Below are 20,529 nucleotides of genomic sequence, written 5' to 3' on the forward strand. Positions count from 1 at the left end.
GGTCAATGGCTTCTCTTCACTCGGGTCCTTTTTTTGAGAGCCAAGTTCCTAACATAGTCTGCCCCTGTGCCAATCTCAGAGAAATCTAGTCCAAAGGACTCAGCATAGAGCATGGGTGACGTAAGGGAAGCCTAAGTCAGCTACTGATCCTCTCATGGTTAAAATCAAAGACATACGCATTTGGGAACTTGTCTGGGGTCTTCTGATGCTGGTGTGGAGTCATAGATGCCCAGGACTGGCACTTTTTCCCTGTGATGGTGGTGGAGGATGTGCCCCGATAGCTCTGCCCGTTGCCTTGGTAGCATTCCTGGACCACAGGTGTTTGCTCTGGTAGAACTGAAATCAAAGCAGAAGAAATGAAGACAAATAAGGCCTGGAGCAGACAGACCTGGGCACTAATTTATGACACACACAGTAAAGCTGTGGAGGAATCCCCACTGTTCCTTTTCCCTGTTAACAGGTGGATAAACATTAAACACACAATGCACTCACACACACAAGATTTATAGTGTTGTAGAACATCCTGTAAGAATGAAAATAAAACCCTTGAAAGAGGAACAAAATAGGTCAGCGTACTGCTACTTGGAAATGTCATTGTGTACAAGTTATTTCTATGAGTTACTTCCAGGTGTTCATGAGAACGAGAGGGCAGGATGCTCCGAGATGAGGCAGGAGGGATTAGGTGAAGGACAGACCCTAAATACTTGCATACTTCCCTAGACACTCTTTTTTCATCACAGGACACCAAAGCCTTAAGCTTCTGGAGATGGGACAGAAGCTGCTGCTTCTCAGAGATGACCACAATGGGACACTATCAGGTTGGGATTGTGAAATAATCTCCGCCAGTTGTTAGCGGATCTTCTGGTGAAGATGATCATATGCATGGATAAAAGAGGGGATGTCAGCAGAGGTAGAAACTTCTAAAAACAGTAACAAAATAGAAATTCAAACAGCAAAACCCGCAGCATCAGAGGTGAAGAATCCCTTCAATGTCTTGATCAGTAAGCGACACAGCTAAGGGAATAACAAGTAAACCTAAATGTATTGGGTAATTGTGTTCCATGTGGCAATGAAATGGGACAGAATAACTACCTTAACGGTGGACTTAAAGCCAACCACACACAATTACATGAATGCAAACATCTCAGGAGGCGAATAAGTCACACAAACACTAGCATAGGCAAAACCTTCACATCAATAAGATACAATCAGAAAAGGAGACATTCCATCAGGAAGATAAAGACATCTTCAATGTGTATGTGCCCACAACAGAGCTTCCCAATACAGAAGGCTAACAGAAACAAAAGAAACAGAGACTAATCTATTCTTAAAGTTGCACATATAAGCGATTCAACAGGAATAAAGAACCCTAGTAAGATGTGCTCATGTTGACTTTTAGAAGAAACATTGTGAGCACAACAGAAAGTCACATTTTCAAGAGCTCAGGAAACACTCACCAAGACTGTACCCTGAGCCACTAGCCAAACAACAAATTGGAAGCACTATGATTGGAATCATACAAGCGACACTCTAACCCACAGCAAGATTAAGTGAAGCAAAGGTACTGCACACCGATACTCTCTGAAGATGCCATTGGAGCACAAACAAACAGAACAATTGGGCTCTCAGTGAGCTCTCGTGGCCCACCCATACCTGAAGAATCGGAAAGTTCTGGCAATGACCCAGAGGAATCACAGGATGGAATTTCACAGTATTCCCACCTCACTCCTTTGTCGGTGGTATAGCACCATGGAGCAGTTTCTCCATCCGGGTTACGACAGTAGTTTTCTTCCAAATTTCTAGAATAGAAACATGAGTTTCCCTCTTCAAAGAGTTTAATAAGCAAGGTGTGTACATGCTTGTTATAGGGGGTGCTGTGCATATCTAATATTCCAGAATCTCACACATTGAATGGCTGACAGAGAGCAGAACAAAGCTGAAATCGAGCTTAGGCATCACATAGCATGTCATGGACTCTGGCCCAGAAGAATTGATGGCTAAAATCTATTCTTTGTCTTCATGTAATTGGAGAGGTCTTTAGTTCTATATTGGGCACTGTGCTGTATGCTGGAGTACTTTTCCTCAAAGACCTTAGAGTCTCAAACTTACTCTAGAGTAGAGCCCAAGACTTTGCATTTCTGGTAAATTCTTGATGGTATTGGTGGGACACACTTTGAGAAAGACTTGTAAGGTGAAAAACATTGCTAAATGTTACTTTTCTTTCATGTGTCCTGATCAGTCTTTATTCTTGAGTTCTTTATAGTACAACCAAGGTGGAGTCAATGGACTTCACAGGTCACAGTAACGGGTAGGGGAAGAAGAGGAGGGACATACTTGCAGGGGAAATTTTCTGGTGTCCTGTTGTGCTCATGAGGGCTCTGTTCACTCCAGCGCTGACAGGTTTTCCCAGACACAGTAACAGACACAGTCCCTCGGTAGTTCTCACCTCTTCCCTTCAGACATTGGTAGGTTGGACCAGAAGGAGGTGGGGGTGTTGCTTGAATAGGGGAAAGAACTGATCATGAATGGTTTTCTATGAAGAATGCACCAACAGATGTTACAGAAGGGTGGAGGCAAGATCTTCTGCCACGCCCTCTTCTGCCACACCCTCTTACTCCTCTCTTGGGATTTTTAAATTTTTTTATTATTTTTAATTACTCATATTTACATATCCATCCCCCTATTCCCTCGCCCTCCCCTCCTCCCATGTTCCCCACCCAACCCACCCCAACCTACTCCCCTCCCTGACTCCTACCCAGACATAGTGAGGCCCTCTACCAAGGACCTTCAAAGTCTGTCATACTGTTTGGGGGAGGGTCTAGACCCTCCTTCCTGTATCTGGGCTGCAATAGTACCCCTCCATAGGGAATGGGCTCCCAAAGTCCATTTGTGCTCTAGGGATAAAGACTGGCTCCACTGTCAGAGGAGCCATAGACTGTCTTCTCTCTTGGGATTTTATACTTGGGAACAGCTTTGTGTTTTCAGTTTAGTAGCATCTGTATCTATAAGTCCATTTCTTCAGGAACTGCTCTAAAAATGGACCCTTGGGTTAGATGCTTCTCTCTCTAGTTTTGTGTTCATCAGGCATGGCAAGAATCCATGTAAGTCCTCTCCCACCCCAAGTCCTTACACATGCCAGTGGTCCAGGCCCTTTTATGAAGAATACGTGATTCACTGGGTAAACACAACTGAGGAGCACTCATCTCCCATAAGGGCACTCAACTGGAAAAGAGCCCATGGGAAAGGGTAAATGTCTTTGATACATATGCATCTTAACAATAGAGCTTCAAAGGTTCAGAAGCAGATTAATCCATGGTAAAAGCTAGATATGTAACCACCCATCTCTCAATCACCAATAAAATAAAAATACAGAAAACAACACTAACCCAATATCTTTAAGGAAAAGTGTTCAACCAAAAATTAAGGCATTGTTGATGGAACAAAAATTACAAAAAAAGAGAAACTGCTGTAAGGAGGAAGACTGCCTAAGGATCTCTGCTTCTCAATGATGGCCAAGCAAAGGAGAGGCTGCTCCTGCATGTCCTCTCTAGCATTTGCTCATGGTCTTTCTACAGTTTCAGAGTCTCTATCTCAATTATCCATGAAGGAACAGTGTGAAATAGCTTCTTCCCATGTGTGTCACTTCCCCTGAGCACCTCCAAGTTAGACATCTGAAACATCTCATAGACATGTGTTAACAAAGCAACAGTTAGAAAAAACTCTGGCTGGTCATGAAGATCATGAAACAGCTATGCTGGTGGGCTCCCTTCAGCTCAGGGAAGCTGGGATGGCAGAGCCACCACCCTGAATTTGAGTGTATTTTTGAAGAAGGGTTATGACCAACTAATTCCGTGTGGTCTTTTTGTCTCTTGTTTTTGCCTCTTTAACTCTTTCTTCCTGGGTCACTTGGCTCTGCAGTGACCTTGGATTTGAGGAATGACTGGACTGATGGATAAACAGCTCTCTCTCTCCATATCTCTCTCTCTCTCTCTCTCTCTCTCTCTCTCTCTCTCTCTCTCTCTGTCTGTCTCTCCTGTGTGTGTGTGTACATGCATGTGTACATGTTCACATGCATGCATGTGGAGACCAGAGGACATTTTCACTTTTTTTGAAACAGGACCTTTTACTTAGAAGGACCAAGTAGGCTAGACTGGCCAGCTGGACAGCAAGACCCAGGGATTGGCTTGTCTACTCCTGCCTTTGCCTATCTCCACCTCCCCAGGACTAGGATTATAAACTACCACCACCACGTTCAGTTGTGGCTGCTGCTGCTGTTTTTAATGTGGGTTCTAGAGCCTGAACTCAGGATAGTCTTGTGGGACAAACACTTTACCTACAGAACTATCTCATCAGCCTCTGGATCATGACAAGAGTGAAACTACCCCTAGAAACTGAACCTCTTGGGACAGATCATCTCTACATGAAGGCAGCTACGCATGATGGTGAGGTTGCATCACAGAGAACCATCTTCTCCTAGGAACCAGGCCACTCCTCTCAAGTGATGATGATGATGACAACAGCTTCTCCAGCATAAGCATAGCTGACATAATAATCAACAGCTCACCCATGACCAAGACACCTGCTGCATCAGCTGTGTGAACGCCAAGTCCTTTCTTTGTTTCTCCCTTTCCAGAAAGTCCCAGAGCTTCTGTCCACCTCTTAGAGATGAACTTAGCATCACTGAACCCCTTTATCTGTACTTCTCAGTGTGGCCACATTGATTACATCTTTTTCTGCTTACTTATGTGTCTTTCACCACTCTTGCATCTTTGATGGACAAACTGGCGTGGGTGTCAAGTTCAGTCTGTTAAGGCCCCTAGAGCTGGAGTTTTGTCTTAAAACTGATAATATTCACAAGAGGCAGAAGTTTGAGGGAAAAAAATCAACAAATGGATGCTCTTATCAGCTACCTAAATAGCTAATAAATTGGACAAGAATACTCTGCAGACCTGTACTCAGCACCAACATATTTCCAAAAAGGGGCAGAGAGGATGCTCTCAGTGTATTGGGTATGAACTGAACTTACTGCAGCGGGGGATGTCACAGTATTCCCAGCGTTTGTTGGGGTCTTTGGTGAAGCACCAGGGGCGAGGCTCTCCATCAGGGTTGCGACAATAATTCATCTTCAGGTTCTTGCTTGGAAATCTGGGTGGACAGGAAGAATTTTTTAATAGCAATAATAAACAATTTTACATGAGAATCTTTGAGAATGAGCTACAATTTAGCACCTGCAATTAGAGGAATATGGTCCTCTGTCAGCAATCCAGAAAGAATGATAGGCTCAGTCTTCCATGGACTTTATTTCTAGAAATTTCCATGTGCAAGGCTTACAGAAGAGGGCAAGAAACTGTATCTTTCTAACCATCCAGCATTTTAAAGTAAACAAACTCTGGTTATCTAGCTACAAACAATAGCAATCTTCAAAAAACAAAGTGCTCACTGCCTGAGGACAGCAACATGGTACAGGCTGGAAGTTGATGCCTGATCCTACTAGTCTACCAGGCTCCCACCCCACTACAGGAATTTTAAAGAATGCAAGGTGGGGGAGCTATGTGCCTACAAGCACCTGGCCAGTGAGACCTCCTTGGCAGGAACGCAGGGATTTAGCTGGGAGATTGTCTCTGCTCCTGGTTCCTCTCTGAGTCTGAGCGCTTAGGACAAAGAGAAAAGCAGCAGTCAATTTATTCCCCTCTTCTGGTGTCCTATAGGTGATTTGGCCTAGTCACAATTTGAGGACACTACTGTGATTGCCTTTGGAAGGCAATGGCAGGAACCATATTTAAGCTATATGGAGTGAGAGGTGCAAAAACTCAGTGATGTCATCTTCCACAAGGACAGGGTAATGCTTAGCCACATTACCTTGAGTCTTAGAATCCTTATTAATAAATAACACTGGGGTCATCACGGGGGGGGGGGAGAGCATGGCATCCTGTGCAAAATGTGAGCTTGAATCCTCATAGGTGCTTGTTCAGAAAACCATCACTGCGTTCTGGAACAGGGACACTCCCCCCCAAGACCCCTCCATCGTACTGTTCTTAAATTCACAGTCACCTTTGAGAACTCGGTAGAAGTTGTGAATGACCCAGTGTAAATACACATAAAATATCAGGGATTTGCAAGACCCTTGATATTCATTCATAGATCACAGTCAGAAAGTCTATACTATAACTGGTGTAAAAATGAAAGGAGGGGAGCGAAAGGGGCATACACAAACTAAGTGTGTCTTTCAGTTTTAACATAAACACAAATTGTCTTGTTATAGCCCAAATTCGATTCGTAGGACCTGGGATGCTGCATTTCTAACAAGCACCCATGATGCCCCTGGCCCGTGTGATGGGTAGCAAGAACACACACTTCATATACAGCCTATGAGGGGAAGGGAGCCTTCAATTCTTGAAGCAAGCAGACACATGTGAAGGGCAGTGCATGCCTAAGGAGCTTCAGCCGTGGCTGCAAGACTTACTTGGCAGGAATATATCCGTGAGCATGTGGGCTCTGCGAGTCCCAGGCCTGGCAGTCAAGTCCAGACATGGTCTTGGAGATTTTCCCCTCGTACTTTTCTCCACTGCAGTGCATACATTCTTCTGTGTGTTGCCGGGAGGGAGGCAGGGAAGAGAAAAAGGAAGAGACTGAGATGCAGCCCAGGAGAGGGTAGATGGGAATCCTCTAGCGAGGCCTCTGATGTTTGCTGCCACCCGTTCCTACCTGACTTCGAATAACCACTTGGCAGTAAAAGACTTGGAATGTTCTGATGCAGTCAGTGCCCCCTTCAGTTTCTGAGGTGGCATTGGGTCTGTGGTGACCCATAGTCAAATTCAGAAACTGCCATACACACGCTTGAACTTGGAGGCACGCATGGGGAAGGACACATATTCTTAGAAGCCTGTGTGTTCTCCACTTTAATTTTTAAATAGTGCACATCATTTCTAGAATGATCTTTTAAAATTCCATGAATTTATTCTGATCACTTGGTGACTGACAAATATCTCAGATTTTTTCTGCTGGATTTTATTGTTGTTGTTAGTCCCCAGTGACCTCACTAGAAGAGGATCTACTCACCTCAATTGACCAAGCGTCTGTGTATTGTTGAGAAGCATAACTGATGGGGTGGACTGAGTGTTGTCATGTTTTTCCTTTTTGCTCTTTAATTTACTTAAAAACTAAGACTTTGATTTGGATTTGTTAAAATCCCATGTTGATGAGGAATACCACATAACTGGAATTTTTATGGGGTCATAAAAAGCAGCTGTGATGTTGATATAAAAAGTATGTGTTCATGGGACTTAAAGACCAAATGAACTGTGACCATCCGTATCCAAATACAGGAGCTCCTCTGTCCATATAGGTATTGAAAAGAACAAGTTGGTACCTGAAGCATGCCCACATTGCCTTGTAACCCCCACTTGGCTCTTTTGTCTTGCTCTAATAAACACACCTAGAAATAGGAAATGAAGCCATTTTCCCAGGCTGATGTCTTCATGCTTTTAGCATCGACCTTTGACTTTCTCTGTGAAACTGATAGACCTGCTAGAATGAAGGCATGCTGACACAAAAAACAGGTGTGTTGCCTAACTTAACACCCAACAACAGAATGGCCTACATTAAATCATTCCTCTCCCGTGCTTGAATCTTGTAGATTTTGTGGGTTTTAATTTAGCTATTCCAAACATGTCTGGAGTTCTACACTGTGTGTGGGTTTTAACCGAAGAAATTTGTACCCATGTTTTGTATCTGGCTATACACATGAACATGGTGAGATAACGTCTTAATAAAGTTGGTTAAGGTCTGAACTGGACTCCTTTGCAAGAGATGAGCCCATTACTCTATTTTGTAATGTAAAACATGAATCAGGTTTTCTTTTTTTTTTTAATGGCATTTCTGTGGGAAATGGCTTGATAACATATGCCAAGTGACAAGCAGATTGGAGGAGGCTTTCTAGATCCACACCTACCTTCACATTCAGGGATGTCACAGTAGTCAAATCTCTTGTCTGGGTCCATCGTGTAGCACCAGGGTCCCTTCTCATCGCTGTCTGGGTTCCTGCAGTAGTTCTCCTCCAGTCCCTCATTGGGGTGCGTGCTGGGGGAGTAGCTGCAGGGAAGGGAATGAAATGGAATGGGGGGAGGGCTGAGTTCTAATTATGGTTCATGTGAGTGAGTCAGGAGATGCTATGCTTCCTGTCTAGGGGTTCAGTTAAGTCATCTAAATGTGTTTTAGCCGTTGGCTGTCACATCTTCATTTCTCTGTGGATGGGATACTTGGATCAAACAGCTCATCTTACCATCATTGCTCTATGGCCAGCTAACTCTCAGAAGTCTAGCCAAAGCATGTGTGCTGAGTAAGCAGTAGAACACCAAGGTCTCAAATGCCGGAGGAATCCTTGCCTCCTTCCAAACCCAGGCTTTCTCTGGTTGACCCATGCATCCATGGCGATGATTACTCTTTTGTTTGTGTGAACTCTGCCCTTGGCATTCCACTGAAACCTCCTTCTACATTCTGTCACTTGCCCTTAATGAAAAACCCTACTAAAATGGGGTCATTACCCCATGCTCCGGAGTGTGGTGAAATAAGCAGAAGCAGATGGTGTCTGGGCTTGATTAACCAGCAAGGGGCAGGTGAAGACTATGAAGTCCATTGTCGGATCACACAGCCTGAGTGACTGGGTGGGGGAAAGCTGAGCTCATCTTCCATTCTAGAGAGAGTTACTGCAAAGATAACTAGATAAAAAAATTCGAGAACTTGTGGTCTAAAGAAGCAAGTTTGATTTCTGCTTCTTCCGAGTAGCTGTTTGGGGGAACTCCTACCTGAGTAGGAAGCTTAGCTGCCTCATAAGCAAGCCTCTAATGCTACACTGGGGGGACACAAACAGAAGGGCCCTAAAATAATAAGCAAGTCGAAAACTTTCTATTTGTTTTTCACGTCTTATATTCTGGTTGAGTGATCGAGTTGAGGTGGGCATGTAATGCAAGCTCTAAATTGGTATCTGACTGAAACAGACTATCTCTAAACATCCATCATTGTCTGGTACTCGGCCTCTGTGATAGCTAGTTTAGTTGTCAACTTCACATGAACTAGATTAACCTGAGAAAATCTCTAGATAACCATGTGTGTGCCTGTGAGAGTATTGTCTTATTATATTAATTGATGTGGCAAGATCCAGCCCACTTGGGCAGGATATCCTGAACTGTATAAGTACAGAGAAGAAACTGAGCACCAATAAGCCTGTATGTATTTATTTCTCTGTTCTTGACTGTGGTGGTGATGTGACTAACAGTTTCAAGGTTTTGCTGCTGTGGCTTCCCCTTAATGATGGACTACAATCTGTAATTGCCATCTAAAATAAGCCCCCTTCCCCATGAGTTAGCTTTTTGCCCTGATATTTTTATCAGATATTCAGCTGTTCTGCATCAAAAGGTTCTCTATCTGCTCAACGTTCATGTTTGCTTTGGAAATGATGGAACTGTTCTAAATCCATCCATGAGCACCAACATGAAAGAGCAGGGTATGGAAAGTGGGAAGGGCTTACTTGGGTATGTGGGGGGACGTGGCGCTCCATCTCTGACAGGTAACACCACTCTTCGTCTTGGACATGGTTCCTCTGTAGTTCTTCCCAATGCCAGTCTTACATTCTGACAGATAGACTGAAAGAGATCCCCACACAGTGGCTCAAAGTCCAAACATACAACCTCTGGTTGTAGCTGTGTGCTCCACACAGTCTCACCATGGGAAAGACCTCTTACCATGTCATGTCATCTCTCTATTCTGAAAGGTGGACCCTATGAAGGACTGCTGCAATTGCTGGTTGACATTGACCCTGTGATAGTTCTAACTGTTGCCTTGACATACCTAGAACCTTACATACCTAGAACTTCTGGGAAGAGTGTTAATTGAGGAATTATCTACATCAGATTGCCCTGGGTGTATGTCTATGAAAGGATTTCTTTAAAAAAAAATAATTTATTTTGTATACATTGATCTGAGGGTGTCAGATCCCCTGGAACTGGACAGTTGTAAGCTACCATGTGGGTGCTGGGAATTGAACCCCCCCCAGTCCTCTGAAAGAGCAGCCAGTGCTCTTAACCACTGAACCATCTGTCTAGCCCCAACACAGGTTCATGAGTTTGTCCCTGAACTCTGAGAATGGAGAAAACTGATCATAAGCCTTGGGAAAACAAGAATGAACATGTCATCTCTGCTCTTAACTATGGATATGATTCCATCAGATGCTTGAGTTCTTGCCTCGACCTCCCCTCGGTGATGGACTGTGACCTAGAATTAATTGTGAATCCAAATACCCCCTTGGCTGCCCTAAGTTGCTTCTGGTCATAGGGTTTTATCACAGCATTAGAATGAAACTAGAACAGCTACGTTTATCTAAAAGTTCTTTCCTTGGGCCTTCTGTGTCTAATCCATGCCAGGGCTGGAACACAGCAGAACACAAAACAGGCACAGGCCACTCTCCTGGAGCATAAACCCTAGTGGAGTTGGGATGGCAACAAAAGGAATTAAGAGAAACAGTTTGAAATGATCTAACATCACAGCATCATGTAAGGGAGCACAGTGATGAGACAGAGCAACAGAAAAAGAAGGGGGTTTTCAGGTAGGAAAGAGGGCAGTCTGTTCAGATCCAAGAGTCCAACCAGTCTGTGTGTTTCATTTTTTTGTATAACTCTCAATATACAAAGAACCAAACAGGGCAAACAAAATGTTTGTGATAAACACTCCAGCCAGTCTCCACTTATCCCAATCACCAGTGTCCAATGGGTCTCATCCTGTCTCTAAAACACAGTCAGATGCCATTGTGGTTTACAAGTGATAGATAGGCTCCCTAAGTGGTCCTTTCTAGTGTGTACCTACTTCTGTCCCCAAACAGTAGTGAGGGTCCCAGGCATAGTTTGTTTGTAATGTCCCATTATCCCATTTTGGTGATGCTTTGTTATAATCAAAGCTGGTACATGAATGTGGAAAGAACAGTGTTCACATTTCATTTTTAAAAAACAAGTTAATTACCTTTTTGTTTTGTTTGTTTGTGACAGGGTTTCAATATATAGTATTAGGAATAACCTAGAGCTCTTTATGTAGCCTGGCTGGCCTTGAACTCAGAGAGATCCAACTGCCTTTGCCTCCTGAGTGGTGAGTTTAAAGGCAAGTGCCTCCATGACCAGCCAGTTGGGAACTTTGTGTGTGTGTGTGTGTGTGTGTGTGTGTGTGTGTGTGTGTGTGTGTGTGTACTGTATGTACTTGTTAGGATGAGGTAGGGATGCACATGCATGTATATGTGTGTGCAACCGGAAGCCAGAGGTTGACAACAGGTGTCTTGATCTCTCTCATCCAGATTTTCTCAGTGGACCTGAAGATCACTAATTTGGCTAGACTAGTTGGCCAATGAGTTTTAGAGATGGCTCTGCCTCCCGGCTAACACCACAGTTACAGGGGTACACCACTGCCAGCATTTTATGCAAGTTCTGGAGATCTGAACTCAGGTTCTTAGGCTTGGGCTACAGGTATTTTACAGACTGAGTCATCTCCTCAGCCCCAGATTGAATACTTTGAAGGATGTAGGAGAGTTGAATCATTTTAAAATTGCTGTCGGATTTCATGAGGACAAAACACCCATATAAGTGACTACATGAGCTCGAGGGGGAAAGTTATAAAAACCTAAAGGTATTGCAGAATCAGTGTGTTACCAAGACTTTCAAGATCAGGCGACCAATGTTGGAAATGACACTCTGGAGCCTACTGCAGAGAGCCCTCTAGTGGGGCCCCAAGCAAAAGGTCTCCATCCTACATCACAAGCCAGCTTGGATTTTCAGTAAAAGCACACAATAGTGTTTCCAGTGCATTTGTGCAGCTAAGATTTCCCACTAAGGCCTAGTTTCTGGTTCATGAACCCCCAGGAAGTATTTTTAACAAACCAAGAGCTTCATAACTTTGTAAACAAGAGTTGCACTGTAGTTTCATTGGTATGCCTCTTAACAGGAGTGGCCCCCACCTATCAAAGGTATAAACTTGAAGTGTGATGAGCAAGGGAGGCCCCAGGGCCAGGAAACACTTTGAAAAACAGTACTCTATCAGAGCAGGAATGGTTTATTCTCTTTTTTTCTTTTTCCTTTCTTTTAGGTTTTTTTGAGACAGGGTTTCCTCTGTGTAGCTTTGGAGTCTGTCCTGGAACTTGCTCTGTAGACCAGGGTAGCCTTGAACTCACAGAGATCCACCTGCCTCTATCTCCCAAGTGCTAGGATTAAAGGTGTGCACCACTAGCACCAGGAAGTTTATTCTATTTCTAAAAGAGCTAAAAGAGAAAATGCCAACACATAGAAATTATTGTATGTTTGAAGGGATGTGCTCAGATGTAGCCACTTTGATTAGCTCTCTCTCTCTCTCTCTCTCTCTCTCTCTCTCTCTCTGTGTGTGTGTGTGTGTGTGTGTGTGTGTGTGTGTGTGTGTGTGTGTGTATCTGTCTGTCTGTCTCTTTCCCTCTCTCTCCTTGAATTAACACAATGTACCCCATAAATATGTAAAATTTTACCAGGAATAGTTTTCAGCTAGGAAGGACCATTTCATGTGTAAAGCCCCAACCAGGGGTCCAGTGACAGCAGAGGCACTAGCCAATACAATGGTGGCTTGGTCTAGGGGTGGCAATGGCGACAGAGTCAAAGCAGCTGGTGTAATGTTACCTGACACTGATGGATCTTAGCAAAATCCTGGCTGATAAACTAGCAAGCAGTCCAATTCACAGTAGAGAAATGGGGAGCCAAAGGGGCTGCCTTCTGACTTTCCTCCTCTCTTGTTTGTCTGTACCCAGAATGGTGGATATAACCTTTTGACCCACTGAAAACAAGCAAAACCAGCCTTCAAACTTCAGACTTCAGCCTTGCAACTCAACCCTCATGTTACTCCTGGTTAACGATTTACAAGTGTCATATTTAAGTGTTAGCAATTCGTAGAAAGAATTGCTACTCCATCCCCTCTTCATAATAATCTAGGCAATGGTAGGCAAGTCTGTTTGTCCTATTCTTCCCTCGATATATAAGAGCTCAATGCTTCACTTGATGAGGTTTAGATTTAGTTGACACTTGGCTCTCAAGAATTAAAGATACACAGAGGCAAGGAAGAAAATACCAGGCACACCTCTCATTAAGTCTAAGAAGGTGGATTGATTGGGGAAACAATCCCAACCTGAAAGAAGAGTTACCATTGTGGTTTTGTAATGTTGAAAGCACAGGAAACTGGGCATTTCTCATACTCGTCAGCACTCCTCATCCAAAATCTTCAGAGAGCTAAACTGTTTCTACCAATGGTCTTATTGACCTACCCAACCAGAGACAGAGTATAGGAGAGGCTTTTTAAATGGCATAAATTAAATAGCCATATACATTTAAAAACTCTTGTGCCTTCATAAAAAGATAATCCATTGAGTCCTGGCCACCCCAGGCCCTAAGCCATGGGATTTCTGGTTTGTTGTAAAGGAAATTGGAAAAGAAATCACGAATTTCATGCATCTTCAAAATTCAAATACAACCCTTGAACGAAAGAAGTAGAAAATCAAATAGACGTGAGGTTTGTCCATACCTAAATATTACTAAGAATTGAAAATATCATTGTTCATTGTCCCAGGGTTAGTTCAAAAGTGGGAGCCCAAAGGCATGGTTGCCCTACAGAAGTAGAAGCCAAGATCATAAAGAACATTTAGATTCTATGTCTCCCCTTCCAAACAAAACCAAGTTTCTTATTCCTCAGGCCACAGATAGAAATGATTTTGTAAACCCAGTCCTTGGATGTGAAGAAACAGCCTCACATTGACATTATTGGTCAAAACCAAATTCTGTCTTCATTCCGTGTCTCTGTGATAGTCTCTGGTGTCATAAATTGAGGATATAAGAGAAAAAGGGAGGGGAAGGAGGGACATGGACATACCTTTCTTTTCGAATAAGATGACATCTCTCATCCGGATGATGGAGGAAGCCTTGCTGTTCTCGGCCATGATCACACATTGCTGCTCTTTGCTGTGGTACTGGAATGATCTGCAGGAGATGGGTGCCAGTAATTACCAAGAAGACACTAATGAGTGAATCTCTTGCTTTCTCCACTCTCTCAACTCCTCACAGTATTCTCTTCTATAGAACGTACATTGCTTTTGCACCAAGCAATGCCTCATGGTAGCTGTCTTATTCTTTTTAACATGATTAGTGGTTCCTCTGACTATTGCATAAATGCAAAAGGACAGACACAAGATTGTGTATGTATGAATTTTTGCTCCTCTGGTCTGTTTCTGTGTTTTCATTCTTTCTCTCCCCCTCCCTTTCTTTCTCTTCTTCTTCTTCTTCTTCTTCTTCTTCTTCTTCTTCTTCTTCTTCTTCTTCTTCTTCTTCTTCTTCCTCTTCCTCCTCTTCTTCTTCCTCTTCTTCCTCTTCTTCCTCTTCCTCCCCCTCACTCTACCCCCCTCTCTCTGCCAGATGCCAGCATCAGGTGTCCTCCTCCACCTCCATCTTATTTTTTGTGCAGTGTCTCTCACTGAACCTGGAGAAACCCCCCCCCCATTAGCTAAATTGGGTAGCCAATGAACTGCAGGGATCTGCTAGTTTCTCTCTCCCCAGTGCTAAGATGACAGTCACTTCTTTTACAAGTGCTGGGAATCAAACCCAGGTCCTTACATTTACAAGGCAAGCGTTTTTCTAACTGCGCTATCTCTCTAGCTTCTTCTCAGGTTTTTTTTAATGGATCATTAATAAACCTTAATAAGACCTTGTTACTGTGGGCCTTAGAGATCATAAGCAAAATGTAGCCCTGTAATTCCCTTTTCCTCACTTAAAAATATAATTTATTTTAACTTTATTTTATGTGCATTGGTTTGAAGGTGTCAGATTCCCCGGAACAGGAATTACAGACAGTTGTGAACTGCCATGTGAGTGCTGGGAATTGAACCTGGGTCCTCTGGAAGAGCAGCCAGTGCTCTTAACCACTGAGCCATCTCTCCAGCCCCACCTTTCCTTGGTTTTGTTTTTAAATTTCCTTTAATTTTAATTTTAATTTTTAAAAATTATTATTAGTGTGTGTATCATGTGTGAATGCAGGCACATTTGTATTGTGGCATGTACATAGAGGTCAGGGGACAACTTTGGGGCTCTCTTTCCAATTTTATGTGGGCTCTAGGGATGAAACTCCAGTCCTTAGGGATATGGGGACAAAGACATTTGCCCAGTGAGCCACCTTGCCAGCTTCCCTTTCGCTCCTGAATTCTGCTTTTGTTAATAAACGGATGAATACATTTATTTTCCTCAGAAGAACAGTCTTGTGTCAGGCAGACAGGGTTCTTCTGCTTGAGACAATGGCAATGCCAATACCTGCAGATGAATCCTGTTTCCTCTTCACATTTAGCTGCGCAGTCCTCTATGCTTCCTGCCCCTACCTGCTTCTTGGTGAGGCTAAACAGTGAAGCCCCTTGTGTGCTTACATAGCCATCCAGGGAGAGCCCTTGGCCTGAGAGGAAAAGACAAGAAGAAAACTGTGGTAAGCCAGTATGGTGCCATCAGTGACAATTTGGTTTTCATCGGGTCTTCCCAGAATGAGAGCAGGATGTGGAAGTTGCTGCCTGATTGACAGTGATTATGCTTTCCAATAAAAATACAATTTTATTTCTTCATGGCATTTCAGAGGAAGTTACAAAAAAGAAATAAAAAGTAGAGCCTGGTACAAATACTGGGCTTCACAGTTTTTTTGAGACAAAGTCTTTCTGTGTAGCCCTAGCTAGCCCAGAATTCAAGACAATCCTCCTGCTTTAGCCTCCCAAGTACTGGGTTACTTGTGTGTGCCCCCATGTGTGGCCTGCCTTTGATTTTTGTATGAAATGTAATCTGAGGCAGGATCAGTTTCTTTCCCTCTTGTTGCCATAGAGTGTGGTCACAGCTGTTGTGTGTCCCCTTGACTAAGGTGCTGGCTTAAGCTTAGACAACTCTGAATCCCCCCTCCATGCCTGGCTACCATTCTTCAGTATAAATACTCATGATTTCCGTGGGGGTGAGTGTGCAAAGAGGTCAATGAACATAGCAAAGTTTTCATGGGATTAGGCAACAAACATGGAAACCTTGACCGCTTGTGGGGACCAAAGCCAGATCCAGCAGGTTAAAGAGTGACCAGAATTGGAAGTGAAAAAACTTGAGAAGACAACTGATGAATGCAGACTCATCTCTGGAAGTCTACCCTTCCTTCCTTGGTGACTTTATCCCTCCTTAATGCTCCAAACTGGAAGACTGACTAAAGAGCAGAAAGCTAGCTGACAATGTTTTCAATCGTCAAAGTACTTAGCCTAAGCATAAAAGTTGATGGAGGCATGGACATTTTAGGCTTGTGTTTTGTTTTAACTCAAACTCCTCGTTTTGAGAAGAGCTGTGCTTTGGATATCTGTAGAGCTGTGTGTGGTCTGGAGGAGGCATAGTAACTCTTTGCCATGTATCTAGATAGACAGACTTGGGCTAACCTGTGCAAAGAGTTCTGGGGAGTGTGCAAGCTAGGTTTCAGATAACGATAAAGAGGAGCGAGCTCTCTGGGTCATCAGCTTTGTGTCTTACTTCGTGTTTCATGGTATACAGTTACTGAGATCCACCCAAGGAGCTGATGTTCCAAAGACATGTCCCTAAGGAGGAGTGAATTTTTCTTTTATATTCAAAATGTCTCTCCAGTCTTTATCTCTTCTGTTTACCTCTGGGGCTCATGTAGTAATGAGGTTTAATATAATGTATTAATATGAGGACTTAAAACAAACCTTTTAGTAGGAAAACTATTTCAGTGTTAGAGCCTAAATATAGATGTGTATTAGCATCAAAGTGAAGAGACCTTTTTCATCACGTGTGTGTGTGTGTGTGTGTGTGTGTGTGTGTGTGTGTGTGTGTGTGTGTCCCAGTACTTTTTAGGCAGAGGTATGCTTCTGAGAGTTGAAGGCTAGCCTCATCTACATAGCATAGCAAGTTCCAGAATGGCCAGGTCTATATAATATGACTTTATCTCAAAAAAAAAAAAAGTCCCAGTAGTTTGTTCACAGCTGTGGAAGCTTTTATCTCTCTCTCTTCCTCTCTCCTCACTACCACCCCCTCTTTCCCAAGCTATTTTAATGCAATAAGAAAATGAAAGTCAAGTCATTTCCACAGAAAATGAGAGTGAATACTTTCACAAAGAGCTTATGAAAGAATCCCCCCTCAGTTGGCTGAGATATAAGTTAACCTGCTGAAAGAAGTTAGTTCTAGCCTTTGGGTGTGACCCCTGAGCTTATTCTACAGGCAAGAGTGGGATATTCTCTGTCTCTCTGTCTCTCTCTCTCTCTCTCTCTCTCTCTCTCTCTCTCTCACACACACACACACACACACACACACACACACACGCACACACACACACAGGGAAAGGAGGGAGAAGAAAGAGAAACAGACAGACAGAGACAGACGCACACTCAGAGAGAGAAGAAGGAAGAAGAAAAGAGACAGACACACACACAGGGAAAGGAAGGAGAAGAAAAACAGAGAAATAGACAAACTCTCTCTCTCTCTCTCTCTCTCACACACACTCTCTCTCTCTCTCTCTCTCTCTCTCTCTCTCTCTCTCTCTGGATTTTTTCTGTCTCTAAGTACTGTCCACTAAATTAAAATGTATTTAACCATAAAGTGCAATTTATAAAACCTTATTGGTCTACAGATTAAGTCTCAAGTCCCTTGACATTGTTAGCATGAAGAAGGCTGGCATGAAATATGATTGCTTTGATATGAAATGTCCCAGACAGCAAATTTATAAAGACAGAAAGCCAGATGAATGGGGCTTAGGGCTGGCACACAGGGGAGCAGTGTTTCTTTGGGGTGGAGGCAATGAAAATATTCTAGTTTTTATCGTGATAGTTGAACACCCCTGAATGTTACTGAAAGCCATCAGGTTGTGTGCCTCACAGTGCATCTGACAGTGTGGGAGTCATGTCAGTAAAACTACTCAAGAGAAAATTACCAATCATGTTTAGAATGTGAATTTTTAAGAGCTTTAAACAAAGTTGAAAAACAGAGAACACTGAATTTCTTCTTGGAAAGCCCTAGTCATGATTTTCCCAAGTCTTCATCTACATAATGAGGAAAACATGCTATCCCTCTGCCATCAGGTTTGTAAGCTAGTGTCAGTACACACACACACACACACACACACACACACACACACACACACCACACAGAAACACACACCACACTTGCACACACAGAGACACATATACACACTGCACATGCACACAGACACATATACACCACACACACACACACACACACACACACACACACACACACACACACTCAAAAGCACACAAGTGTCTAGCACACCCTGACCTCTAAATAGGTATTTGTTCAATTACTGTATACATTTGTCATTTTTAAACTGACCCATGTGACTCATGGAGGCATGAGAGGCAGCTATGTACCTATACAAAGGCTTCCTTAAACCAAACAGAAAATCCCCGGGAGAACAGGACAGGTCAACAAAAACCATTTTTGTCAGTCACACTGAAAACTGTGCTAACCATCTAACCCCACTGCCACCACCACCAGACATTGAACCCAGGACCTCACACATGGCCAATGCTCTACCACTCAGCTACATCCCCCTATAACTACCTTTAGAGTTGTTAATCAGATGCATCACTGCTAAAATCTTCCATCATTTAGATTTGAAAAGCAACCTGTGGCTTGCTCTGCCTGTTCCTTCCCCACTCCAACAGTACTCACAGGAAAATTAAATTTATATGTCAAACTCCTCAGTCAGAGATTTTTAACCGAAAAAATCTCATAAACCCTATAGTTCAACTAAATTGCGCATAAAGACATATCGAACCTATTTTTAATATATGGCTAGATTTTTTTTTAAAGGTTAAAACAAAACCACGCATCAAATCTTACCTGATCTCAGAAACAAGAGAAATAGAAGGACTACTTCCTTGTGGTCCATGTTGGGACTGGCCAACAGCACCTGGAAAACTGTCCCAGTTGGCTTAAAAGGGACCAAAGGCATGGACAAGGAAGATAGTCCAATGGGGTTAATGATTCTCTGAGGCCCCTGCCACTGTATGCAGAAGGAGCAAACATTACCTCGAATAGGACGCTTACAAAATGTTTGAGTGTGGAGTCCGCAGCAGATGTAGAGGTGGTGAAAATGGCAACTCCCCCACTCTGCTGCTCTTCACTGTTTGACTTTCTCCTCCTTGGCTGGTCACCTCACCCAGCCACCATGTTTCCCATTTCCTTTCGGTTCTTTCCCTCTTCTTCAATTTCCTTGTCTTGGCCTTCAAGAAGGAAATCGTGAAAATAACGTATGTTTGCTGAGTGCCTTCCATAGCCAGATTCTGGCAAATGGTCCATACCCAACCTCATTTGACCTTCCCAGCAATCAGCTGGACACTGTTCCCATTTCCATTCCCAGATGAGGGACTGGGATAGCATGTGGTGTCTCAATGCATGTATTACATAATATTTATGAACTTGTTTTCCAGTTTTTATGTTGTGAGTAACCATTGTTTTTTTGTTGTTGTTTTTCCGGTGATCCCTCACCTGTATTCCAGCCCTGCTGTTGAACTAATCAGTGGATTAAGTTATATTATTTTTACAAAGCTGTCATATCCCCATCCCTTTTGAATTTAAGCACCATATAGCCTCTCTCCTGGTGTGTTTTATTTCTTGATCGGCCTGTAGGGTGAGACTCAGCATGCCAGACAAGAACTGTACCATGGAGAGGTACCACTAACCAGGTGGGCAGTGTTGAGATCGCATTGAGGGCTGGAGAGATGGCTCAGCAATCAGGAGCACTTACTGCTGCTCCAGAGGACCTGAGTTCAATTCCCAGCACCCACATCAGACAGCTGGCATCTCCAGCTTCCAGGGGGTGGGTCTAATGTCCTCTTTTGGGTTTTGAGAACACACACACACACACACACACACACACACACACACACACACACACACACGTACGTTTTGAAATCATCTCTCACTTCCACTTTCATAATATCCTTCCAATGTGGTCCTTTCCTCCATCTGAACTCACAGTACCATGGTAACACTCTCACAGCATTTAGAGAAAATAATAGGATTCAGTTGCAAGAGTATCTTTTTGTTCTTTGTTCTTTTTGTTTGTTTGTTTATTTGTTCGTTTGTTGAGACAGGGTTTCTCTGTGGTTTTGGAGGCTGTCCTGGAACCAGCTCTTGTAGACCAGGCTGGTCTCAAACTCACAGAGATCCATCTGCCTCTGCCTCCCGAGTGCTGGGATTAAAGGCATGTGCCACCAAAGCCGGGCTTGTTCATTTGTTCTTGTTGCCTTGAAATAGTCTCCTACTGTAGCCTAGACTAGCCTGGAACTCACCGTGATCCTCCTGTCTCTGCTGCCTGAACTGTGTGTCACTCTCTGGCGATTATCTCAACTGCAATTGCAGAGTCCACTTTTTCCTGGCTTGAGGCTAGAATGCTTCAAAACCACTGTTTTAATATTTGAAGATATTTAGAAATAAAACTGACTTCTATTTC

At 43.3% G+C, this 20,529-nt stretch overlaps 1 protein-coding gene across 1 annotated transcript in view; it reads right to left on the bottom strand.

Moving 5' to 3' along the window:
* The window catches only part of Plg (plasminogen), a 37,782-nt gene extending 18,819 nt beyond the window's left edge, over nt 1-18,963 (bottom strand). The window contains exons 1-10 of the mRNA XM_027401099.2: nt 18,915-18,963; nt 15,345-15,480; nt 13,918-14,024; nt 9,527-9,641; nt 7,952-8,091; nt 6,464-6,584; nt 5,027-5,145; nt 2,335-2,497; nt 1,654-1,799; nt 177-336 (exon numbers count right to left, since the gene is read on the bottom strand). Coding sequence (XP_027256900.2) covers nt 177-336; nt 1,654-1,799; nt 2,335-2,497; nt 5,027-5,145; nt 6,464-6,584; nt 7,952-8,091; nt 9,527-9,641; nt 13,918-14,024; nt 15,345-15,480; nt 18,915-18,963 — 1,256 coding nt within the window. The remainder of the gene's footprint in view (nt 1-176; nt 337-1,653; nt 1,800-2,334; nt 2,498-5,026; nt 5,146-6,463; nt 6,585-7,951; nt 8,092-9,526; nt 9,642-13,917; nt 14,025-15,344; nt 15,481-18,914) is intronic.
* Between the last annotated feature and the right edge of the window lie 1,566 nt (nt 18,964-20,529).

The sequence above is a fragment of the Cricetulus griseus genome, chromosome 2 (genome assembly GCF_003668045.3).
Source record: "Cricetulus griseus strain 17A/GY chromosome 2, alternate assembly CriGri-PICRH-1.0, whole genome shotgun sequence".
Lineage (NCBI taxonomy): Eukaryota > Metazoa > Chordata > Mammalia > Rodentia > Cricetidae > Cricetulus > Cricetulus griseus.